General features: G+C 56.9%; 1 protein-coding gene across 1 annotated transcript; it reads right to left on the minus strand.

The window, feature by feature from the left end:
* Positions 1-5,904: 5,904 nt before the first annotated feature.
* Positions 5,905-7,338, minus strand: LOC142358492 (uncharacterized). Its single transcript, XM_075409889.1, has one exon. It carries the CDS (start codon positions 7,336-7,338, stop codon positions 5,905-5,907), a length of 1,434 nt encoding a protein of 477 aa, XP_075266004.1.
* Positions 7,339-11,676: the final 4,338 nt, after the last annotated feature.

The raw sequence follows: 11,676 nt of genomic DNA on the forward strand, positions 1-11,676 counted from the left end.
GTCCAAGGGATCCGGAGGCGTGGAAGCGTTGCTGTGGCGTTCTCGCGATGGAACATTTGATCCAAACCCAATTGGAGGCGGATTTGGGTTGTTCGTGCGGATGGGGGGTGCCTGCGGAGGAGCAGATGTGGGAAGTGAGCTAGGTGGCAATGCAGCATGCTGCAGGAAAAAATTAAGCATGCAGGTGTCTATGCCTCACCTTGGGCTCAAGATGGGGAGACGCCGAAGTTACGGGCATTGGGATTTTCCCGGGTCCCCTCACAGGATCTACAAAAGGCAGCCAGGCATTCAGAATTAAACCAGGACTGCAGGAGGGCAGACCCAGCGGCAAGCAAGAGGTGTTCATGCCAGCAGATTCTGCCATCATCTGCCATGTCGTGTCAATTCACGCAAGCAGTCGTGTCAACTAGCCAGCCGAGCCTGCTGAGAAAGATCAGACAGCAGAAGGACAGATGCACTAATAGATTCGGATACACTGGTTGCCCCCCCCCCCCCCCCCCCCCCGGCCCCACAACACACACACACACACACACACACACCCGAGCTCTGCCGTTAGCTTTGACCGTGCCAACTCCCCTACGGTCATTCACATACCAACAAAGAGGGCAAACGCTACGTATTGAAAACGCAGATCTCAGAGGATGTAGCACGTCTTCATTGCTCAATCGCCTAAGGTGAGTGGGATCCAGCGTGACCATTGTACCGAATACCTCACTACCGTGTCGTGGAGGGGGTCAATACAAGGCAGATCCTTACCCATTGTAAGAGCCATAATGTATGCAATGGTTCGGTACCGTTGCTGCAGTGCGAGCGGGCACCCAGTTCCCTAAACAGGGTCGGGAGAGCGTCGCTGCCAAGGCTCGAAACTTGCTGAGCCTGCAGGGCAACTCAGCAGGAGTAAAGTGAGAAGTGGGACCCGCGCCACTGAGCATTAGAACTCCAGCCAGGTGCTGGGGCGGGTGACTTGGAACTTCAGCCAGGTGCTTGGGCAGGTTAACTTGACGCTGGAGATGAGACAGGGGGTGGAGTAGCACATGCATAAGAGCTAGGGCTGGACCAACTGGGTGGTGCGATGGTAGAGATTTGGTTGGGCTAGAAGGTAATGCCATGTTGAAATGCCGTGGGGCTGGGCAAGTGGGATGGTGTTGAATGTTTGGAGAGCTAGATAGAGAGGGTGGGGGAGGGGGGGGGGGGGGGCAGACTGAGGGAGGTAGGGAGAGAAAGAGGGAGGAGGAGGTGAATAGACAGGTGGACAGGCAGACATGGCGAGGGCTGGAAGACCTAGGGATGAGGGTCGTAACTCACACATCATGGGGCTCATGCTGAAACACGTGCTGCGGGACTTCACCTACCGTTATGTATAGAGCCGAAGTTTCTGCAGCTGAGGCAAGGTATCGCACGTCGTGTGCCTCCAGTCCCTAACAGCAAAGTCCGGTACCTGGGGTGGGCTGGTGGACGGACATGTCGAGTTTGGTTCCCAACAGGTCCCGCGGACAGTTCGCAGGAACCGCCGAGGTGTTCTCCTTCGTCCGCACTTGGGAAGCGGCAGCCGATGGATCAAGGAGCACTCAATCCCTGCATACACCGCTCACCAATTAGTTTCAACCATCTCGGGGGCCTGACGCGTAGCACCCTGTGGTCATTGTTACGCAATGAACAAGCGGCATGTGGGTATCGTTCCAGCCGAACCCAACTTCGGGCGCGTTGCGAATCTGTTACGGTACTCGTACGGTAGCCCTGTTACTAGTACGAGTACCAATTTTTTTTTTACGAGTACCAATTTGCATCAAATATATTCGATCGATCCGTGATCTCGATTTCCTCGATCGAATATTATTTTTTAAATACAGTAGTGTAGATCGATCGGGTCATTCGTCAGTTTTGGTGAGTTTTGGCCGAAGCTAGGAATGCAGTTCCTTCGGAAAACGACTCGATAGTCATAACGAACAGTCGAGGAAATCACACACTGGGGCTGTCGCCCCCGAGCGCAATCTCGACGACTATTCGTGACAGTCTCAACTATTCGGAATAATCTCAACGAACATTCGTAAATCTCTCGAATCTTTTCCTCCCACGTACGGATATTGATATTTTTCACCCCGGGGAGAAGAAGGGTCGAAAATATACCCCTGCCCCACTCTTCCAGAGTCGAGATTCGTGGCTCGAAGACCAGGCCCCGCTCATGAGCGGAGACTTGGGGGTAGGCACCCAATCGACCACGACTGGACTGGAGTGAGTCAAGGGATGCCGATCAGGGGCAGTGTGGGATTTCAACACGCTAGTAAAAAGACTTGTTTATGACGTGTCCCGGCGCTTACCAATTGGAAGGCAAACCCACATCCCGTGAGGGCGTCGGCCCGTTCGAGAAATAGAATGAGATGGAACTAGTCCCTTCAGACGTAATCCATCCATACTAATGTGTGTCAAGAGCAGAAGTTACGGGGCAATGCGGGGAGGGCGCGTGTCCAAAGGTCTAGGAGCATATGTTGACTAGGTGATAGTTGACTCTAGGCGCGTAGCCCAGGAGATTATTGAGGCCCCGCCCAAGATCGGACGGTCGATAGATGCGCAGAGTTTCTATATGTCTGTCTGTCCTAGAGCGAGCGATCACAACAAAGCGGATGATCGCTCTGTGCGGCTCTGCTAAGTAGGATCAAAAACAAGGATAACGATAGTAGCTAGCATACCTTGCCAGGTTGTATGAAAACGACATGACAGGCAGCTATCCTAAATTAGATCAAACAGGTTTTACGTACACACGCTAGTACGTCCTACGCCATGACACTGATCGAACCTAAAATATCAGTCCAACCCTGCTCCTGACTCGATCGTCAACCGTCAAGAGTAGATAGTACCGGTAGTTCCGGGTTCCCTACTATAGTCCATAATAAATACATACAGTACTCGATCGTAACCCCGACTTTTAGATCAGAAAGGGCGCCGCACAAATATTCGTAAACACCGTGAAAATAATACCTCGTTGCGGCGCCGCAACATTAAAAATATATTCGCGATGCCGGTCCAACTCGTTGTCCAAATCGACCGTTACTACCGTTACCGGTCCAATGGTACGTTGTCCAACTCCGGGGTGCCGCCTATTATTTATTTTATTCCGCCTGACCCCCCCCCCCCCCCTCCGCAGAAATATTCGGAGCGCCGCAAGGTGTCGAATATATTCCGTCCCGGCTGTCTGGATCTGATCTGCCCCGCATCCTGTGCGGGCTGTGCCAAAGGTTTCCCGACCAGCACCGAACCGCGTTCGCGTGCCACCCTACCGTCACCATGACTAATTCCGGCGATACCCTTGACACCCCCGCCCCTGAGTATGACCCCAACGTCGCACTACGCCTACTCGGTGTAGGTGTGACCGCTGGACAGCGACACCCCATCTCAACATCCCGCCCCGAGCGGCGGAGCTCTCTGGAGGGCCAGCCCGGCTTGAACCCCAACGCCACTGCAGACCCAGAGGCAGAAACCGATATCCAGGATTCCGTCCCTTCGGATGGCGAGGACCTCTGGGACAGCTACGGATTGGGTCCTGGCGGTGATGATCCGCCTGCTACGGGGTCCGCTGAAGACGATAAAAACGAGGAAACTCCGGACCTGTGCGAGTTTCAAGGCCAGGAGTCGGCCCCAAGCGAGGAACCTGCTCCCCCAAAACGAGGGAGAGGCCGCCCAAAAGGCTCCACCAACAAAAAGAAGAAGGCGGACTCAGGTAACACAAGGTTTTGAGATGCCTGAAACCCAACAACTACTTTTGGTTCAATCACTACAGCGATGTGCCACTGGACTTGCATTTGGATTTGACTGTTCGTTGAAATTGCAGAGCCGAAAGCTCCTGTACTATGGGAGGACGTGGAGGTCAAGTGGCTCATCGATTGTGTAGCCTCTAAGAAACTCAGGTAACCCCCGCTTCCCTGAGTCATGCGTGCTGGGAAAGGGTTGCGCATTGGACACAGTTTGGGGCCGTGAATGGGATATACCGAGGAAGGAGATCTACTCTAGTATGCAGAAGGGCAGGGCTGCGGCAGACATAAAAGGGCCAGAAGTAGGATGAAATGTACAATGCGGGAGAGATGCTACAAGTCCCCGGGGAAGGGGCAGTGGCAGGGTGCGAAGGGTTATAGAAATGGCTGACCACAGATTGCGGGGGAGCAGCTGTAGGACTGCGGCAGCAGAGCAGGGCCTGCGGCAGTCAGTATGGGGGCCAGAACCTGCCGAGGAGAGGGCGGGAGAGCTGCCGCAGGGCAGGGCAGTAGGGCAGGGGCTGTGGCAGACAGATGGGGACAGAACCTGCTTGGGAGAGGTAGGGGCAGTTGCTGCAGGTCTGCAGCAGCAGAGCAGGGGCTGCGGCAGTCAGTATGGGGGCCAGAACCTGCCGAGGAGAGGGCGGGAGAGCTGCCGCAGGGCAGGGCAGTAGGGCAGGGGCTGTGGCAGGCAGATGGGGACAGAACCTGCTTGGGAGAGGTAGGGGCAGCTGCTGCAGGTCTGCAGCAGCAGAGCAGGGGCTGCGGCAGTCAGTATGGGGGCCAGAACCTGCCGAGGAGAGGGCGGGAGAGCTGCCGCAGGGCAGGGCAGTAGGGCAGGGGCTGTGGCAGACAGATGGGGACAGAACCTGCTTGGGAGAGGTAGGGGCAGCTGCTGCAGGTCTGCAGCAGCAGAGCAGGGGCTGTGGCAGTCAGTATGGGGCCAGAACCTGCCGATGAGAGGGCGGGAGAGCTGCCGCAGGGCAGGGCAGTAGGGCAGGGGCTGTGGCAGACAGATGGGGACAGAACCTGCTTGGGAGAGGTAGGGGCAGCTGCTGCAGGTCTGCAGCAGCAGAGCAGGGGCTGTGGCAGTCATTATGGGGGCCAGAACCTGCTGAGGAGAGGGCGGGAGAGCTGCCGCAGGGCAGGGCAGTAGGGCAGGGGCTGTGGCAGACAGATGGGGACAGAACCTGCTTGGGAGAGGTAGGGGCAGCTGCTGCAGGTCTGCAGCAGCAGAGCAGCAGGCTCTGAGGATAACATAGGACCAGAGATGACCAATGTGTGTCCTCTAACTACCCTGTTCCCTTGTGCGTTCTCTTCAGATTCAAGAAAACAAATCAAAAAACGAAGTTGTGTGGGATGATGTCACTGCCGAATTGAACGCGGCGTTCCCGTCTCGCACTCCGAAGATTAAGCAACAGGTTCATGACAAACACGACCACATTGCTCGGGCTGCGCGGAAGCACAATTTGTATTTGTGTCGTAACAACGGAACGGGCGGCGGCTCGGGTAATGGACGCTACGTGGTGGAGAAGATTGCGCCCAAGTGGTTTGTAGAGCTTCGTGATGCTGGGGAGCTTGAGGGCCCCCTCGGCACCGAGGCCAACGTCATGCACGGAGGAGCGCCCAGCACAGAACACATCTTGACGTCAATCACCGATGCTTTGGACGGCGACGAGGAAGCAATACAGGAGGTGCTCGATCTCACCGAGGGCATGGAGCCGGTAGCTTCGAGGGATCCTCCGGGTGGCGGGTCTGGCAAGAAGAGTGCAGCATCACATGAGTCCTTGAAAGGCAAGACCCCCAATGGGCGGCCTACAAAGGCTGCCACCCTTGCCCGGGAGATATCTCAACAGACTACCGACATGAACCAGAGCAGCAAACATAATGCGGAGATGTTGGCAGCAGCAATCACCGCTGCAGGCCGAGAGCAACTGGAGCTTGAAAAGCAACATGTCCAGCTTGGCGAAAAGACCCACAAGATGCAGAAGAGGGAGGGAAGGTTAAATAGGAAGGCCTTCATGTTTGGCTTTCAAATGCTTGCCACTGCCCTGAACCCAGATGTCTGTGTGGCAATGCCTGATCTGGGTGATGATGATGATGATTCTGAGTAATTAAATCCCAGGTTACAGCATGAATGTAACCATGTTTTCGTGCTCTAGTTCTCCTCATGAGATTGCATTTCATTCTGAACTTTCTCTAGCCAGAGTTTTTTTGCTATCTGATCCCTGCGGGCACACATGGTGTCGTATCCATGTGCCTCGGCCCTACGAACACGGTTACGATGGACGCAATGCAGAATGTTGTGTTCACGGCAGTGTGGGCAGCGGGGCAGGGGGCATGCTTTCATGAACTCTTCGATATCAAGATTGCCGTCCTCAAGGTATTCCTCTCCGCACTCATCAGAGTGGACGGTGCAAATGTTATGAAGAATCATTGTGGTGTAAGTCATTAGAGTAATAGTGCCATGCCTGCATTGCTGCTCACGAAGAAGCACTCTCCAACGGTTCTTCCACTGTCCAAACACTTGCTCCACAAACATCCTGGTCGATGACAGGCAGAAATTGAACCATTGCTGCATGTTTGTTAGTTTGGTTCCAGGGTACGGGGTCAGGATGAAATCAGAGTTGCTGCAAGCTCCGTCGCTTAAGAGCATCCCGTGAGGTCCAAGCCACGATTCACTGTCTCGCATCATGTCGTTGAAGAAATGAGAGAGCTGTGTGGCAGTACTGTCAGACATTCTCCCAGGACGGCCGACTTCCGCGTCGACGAACATGTAAAAGCTGTTGACAACAGCAACAACCAAAATGCTATACCATCCCTTGTAGTTGTGGAACTGCTCCATGTAGTCCTCGGATTCAGGAGCCCACGGGACATGGGTCCCATTCACTGCACCCCCTATGTTCAGCAGGCCCCGCCTCGTAGCAAATCTTTCTTGTACCCGGATGCACTCCTGTGGCGTCGGCTTCCTCATATAATCGTCCCGGAGAGTCTCACAAATGCCCTTGCATGTCTGCACAACCCAACGAAGAATGGTAGCTTCCGAGACTCCCGCACAGAACCCCGTCTGCCACCATGTGCCTCCCTGAGCGAGGTGCAACAGAGTAGCCCCAACCTTGAACCAAGCTGGAGTTCTATACCAAGGGTTCTGGCACTTGTTGTCGACCACATGTCCAGCACTCCGCACTCGTTGGACAATCATTTCGAAAACACCACGGCTGACCCTGAAACGCCGCCTGAACTCCGTGTCGTCATAGGTTGTCAAGGCCTGGTAGAGGGGAGAGTCTTTCCAACCCTTTCTTGGGACATGCCCTGTCCGCCTTGATAAAGGGACACGGTACCCAATGACTCTCTGAACGGCACCGCGGATGACTGCGGAACTAGCTTGCACATCGGCCTCCATTGCCACACTTTGCACCCCCACTGCGTGGGCGAGCGCTGTTGACAGTGGGGCGACTTTGCCCTCAGCCGCAGAGGCCTCTGTGTGTCGGACGTGCACTGCAGGGAACCCCCCTAGAAGGGTGCGGGCGCCCCACACCAAGAGCACAGCGATCGCCGCCACGGTGGGCGTGTCCAATCCCCCCTTCGACATTTTAATTCGGATTTGTGTCGGTCTGTCGATTCAGGAAGCCGGCAGTGAACTGAGGACGCCGGAAATCAGGGCGGTGTACTGTGGTTCACGGAGCAATGCTGATCGCGGCCTATACACACGGCCGCCTCAAAGAATTTGAAACAGCTGCCAAGGGTCCGGAGGTGGGAGGCCGGAGGGTGTCAAAATGCATGGAAATACTGGCCATTTACTAGAATAGGCCGACCCTTCCTGGTTTCTTGGGTAGGGGGTACATGGACACAATGTCCGAGTAGCAGGGGGATCGAATAAATATTAAAATAAATATATTCGTGTGCGGTGCCGCAAGGGGTTTCTGATCTAAAACACGGGGTAATAATAATTAATATATATTATTATAGCATGCCCAGGCGGGGGTGCAGCCCGCAGGCCGCAGCCGAAATTAAAGCTTCGTACGGATCGTACATGATCTACGAGTACTCGTACTGTATGGTAGTCGGTATAGGTAGCAGGTAGGTACCTCTAGGGGCTAGGTACCTACCTAGATAGGTACCTTATCCGCATGGCTGATGTGTCCTGCTGCCACGGCCGGTCGCCGGAGTCTCCGTCCAGATGTCCGGACTCATGTACGACGGGTGTATATCACATGCAAAAATACTCTGAGGATTATCCTTTTGAAGTACGAGTACGAGTACTGTAGGGTGCTAGCTTGGAGATCACAGATGTCAGATATCCTCATCAGCCGTGCAGCCCGTGCTGCCCTGCCCTACCTGGCACCGGCAGGTACCTACCTACGGTACAGGTAGGAGACAGCTGGTACGTGGATAGCCGGATAGCCGGGATAACAGTGTGTGTGGTAGCTGGATAACAGTGTGTGTGTGTGTGTGTGTGTGTGTGCATATTCAGATTACGACAGTACCTACCCTACCCTAGCTCTCTAGAGGGTAGCTGCCCGGGTGCTGACTAGGGAGCGGGGGACCAAATTACAGACATTTTTGGAGTCTTTCAGCACCCCGGGTTCACCATGATGCCGGCTGGCACAGCGCCTGTGTAGCCGGCGACAATTTGTCGAAGACATATGCAGTCTTCCGCCAGGAGTTGCGGTGCAGGTGGCGGTCACGTCGGTAGCCGCGGCAGCCGCGGCAGGTCGGTGGGGTAAGCGCATCTTTCAGGGGTGTTCCTAATTATGGAAATTTTTCGCAAGAAATAAATTCGAAATAATTACAGATATATTACAACACAAATATATACCCCGGGTCTTTTTCCAGTGTTTAAAAAATATTCTGTCCACTTTCTACCAGCATGTGACAAAAATACGGAAACCCGCGATCGGACCGGTGGATGCTCGTACGAGCAAAGCTCAGGCAGTATAGAGGAGATTCCTACTTTCCCCTGCGGTGTTAAGCCCCCTGCTAGCGTTTTACATGGCTGCCGCTCGGCCGCCGTAAACACCGTGAAACCGCGGCTCCGCGGCTCACGGCGCGGGCACCGCGGACGGCACGTCCACCACCCGGACAGCTCTAGGTCAACCCCTGGACCTGTCCTGGGCTAGTGCGATGGCTGGCGGTGGCCGTCGGCATGTGTCCGACGATGTCCGATGGCCGCCGCCTTGCCCTAGGCCGCCCAGGTACGGTGGGCCCATTTCGAAATATGGTTGGGGGTCCACCTGCCCTATGTGTCCTAGGCAGTGGCGGCCATCATCGGACATCGTCGGACACGCCCCGACAACCACCGCCAGCCATCACACCAGCCCAGGACAGGTCCAGGCTTTGACCTCGAGCTGTCCGGGTGGTGGACGGGCCGTCCGCGTTGCCCGCGGCGTGAGGCGCGGAGCCGCGGTTTCACGGTGTTTACGGCTGCCGAGCGGCAGCCATGTAAAACGCTAGATTTGCGTGTTTCGGGGTAAAACCCGGGATATCCATAGGTTTTGCAAAGTAGGAATTTCCCCTATGGTATACTCAGTAGATCAAAACGTACCAAGTGTCCATAATTAGGAACATGTAGCTACAGCACGATTAGGTCCCCCCCCCCCCCCCCCTTCTTCCGTTGGCGTCTGAACTCTCAACCAGTACCCTGGCTAGGGTAGGTGTATTCACGGTTAGAATAATTTCGGTAGGGCTAGGCAGCTACCCTATAGATACTCTATAGTAATGCAGATCACCATTCATCGGTTTATCACAAGAGGGGATGTATATTAATCGCGTCGCGTGGGCAGACGATGTCTATGTCTTGGCCCCGCCGCTGACCCTCCTGAAGATCGTAGCCGATGCACCGGCGGTCTTCCGGGAGAGGTCCGGCCTGAGGCTCAACACGGAGAAGCTGCAGCTACTCCAGGCGTACGAGGAGACGGACTCAGGGGAGATGCACAGATCCCGCCGGGCCCAACGCCGTGCCGCCCGAGCCCCTGCAGCACAGGACACACAGGGCAGCCAGAATCAGCGGCAGCCGGACACCGATATGCCCATGCCGGACCCGCAGGGACAGCAGCCAGAAGTGCCGTGGAGCCTACAGCTCAGCCCGGACGACCCACCACGGGAGCATCCCCCCCCGAACCCCCCGCCGGACCCGCCAGAGCCTCAGCCACAACCCCAGCCCGACCCGGACCCCCCCACCCCGGAGGAGCTTGACATGGATGCGGTGGACGCTGACATGCCTGCCCGGTGCCGAGCCAGGCTGGAACTGGAGTACCATTACTTCCTGACAGCCAAGCCGGCGATGCTGGTTGCGGGAACCCCGGTGGGAAACCACCACGACCTTGGCCCCCTACTCCGCCCCCTGATTACCCGCCAGGAGAAACTCGTCGACCTTATCCAGGACGTTGCTCGCAAGCACCCCCACCATGCCCTAAGACTCCTGCAGATCTGCGGGGTCCGCCGGTATCAGCATGTGCAGCGGGGGGTGCATCCTGAAATCAGCCTGCCAGCCATGACTGAGGCCGATGAACTCATCGACGAGACCCTACGAGCGATTCTCCGCATTGACCCTGACGAGGTCGGGTCGGACCGTTACCGCCACGCCATGGACAGGGCACGAGCCCCCCTACGCTTCGGCGGCCTGCAACTACCCCGACTCCTGAAGGAAATGGAGCTCGCACACGTCGCCTCCTATGCCACAGCGGCGCCCCCCGTGCTGGACCGCATGCTGGCCTTACCGGCCAGCAAGGGAGCGAAGCGCGCAGCAGCCCTAACCCGTACATGCGACCTACAGACGTACTGGGGGGAGGCGTACCACGCGGCCAGGTCTCACGTAGAGACGTGGGCAACCCTGCCGGAGGCCGACATCGAGCTGATCTGCACCACCCTAGCTCCGTCCCGGAACCCGAGACTCGAGCTCGGCAAGGACATGCATCCGGTTGTGCGTCCCGAGGACAGGGCGCTGTACGAGGTATGTGTTCCCACCTCGGAGCAGGTATCCCATAAGAGTGCCCAGGGCCTCCAGAGCACCCTGGCGCGGATCTTCCATGCTGGGGAGGCCCTCAGTCTCGCCAAGGACTGCGTGCGGAAGGGGGAACAGCCCATGACGGCCAGACTGCTCGGAGCTGCAGCCAGCGGGCTAGCATTCGCGGTATCGGACAGTCCGGAGACGTACAACACCCCCCCGCTGACGTACGTGACGATGTGCCGGCGTGCCCTCGGACTCCCCCCCCCTCCCGACGTGCCCATCCCCCCAGCCTGCCCACAGTGCAACGTTTCGGTATCCCAAATCGACGGGGTAGGGGCGGCTTACCTGCCGGAAGACGCCCTCCTGGATCATCTGCCACGGTGCCCCGCACCGCCCTCCAGGACCCATGCCCTACACAACAAGGTACGTGACGAGTTAGCGAAGATCATCAAGCAGGACCTGAAGTATGCAGGCATGGAGGTACGCCGTGAGACCCCCGGGATCGTCCCCAACAGCCAAGCCCGGCCCGGAGACATCTACGTGCCGGATTACGACGGGCCGGGGACCCACCTGTGCATTGACGTCATCGTCAGCTCCCCCTTCACGGACAATAACCTCCCGCCCGCGATTGTGCTCCCTGGGGGCCTAACGAGAGCAGCAGAGGACCAGAAGTTTGACGAAGATCAGAGGCGCCGAGCGACCAGTGCAGCCAGGGGTAGGGGCAGGGGCAGGCAGCCGGAGTATACGTTCGTACCCTTCGCCGTGGACACTGGTGGCAGGTTAGGGTCCCAAGCCTGCGCCCTCCTTACCATGTGGGCGAAGGTGGTCGCGGAGAGGGCAGGATCTAACCGCACGGACCCACCGGAGGACGGACTGAACTTCGCCCGCACCCGGTGGATACACCACTTATCACGGGTGGTGCACGCACAACAGGCGTCGTACCTCCTACAGTCCTCTACGGTATAATGTGACGTATCCCCT

Source organism: Convolutriloba macropyga, unplaced genomic scaffold, assembly GCF_964194025.1.
Source record: "Convolutriloba macropyga unplaced genomic scaffold, txConMacr16.3 SCAFFOLD_4797, whole genome shotgun sequence".
Classification (NCBI taxonomy): Eukaryota; Metazoa; Xenacoelomorpha; order Acoela; family Convolutidae; genus Convolutriloba; species Convolutriloba macropyga.

Excerpts from the sequence above, each read along its gene's own strand:
- LOC142358492 (XM_075409889.1), bottom strand. The coding sequence starts at position 7,338 with ATGTCGAAGGGGGGATTGGACACGCCCACCGTGGCGGCGATCGCTGTG.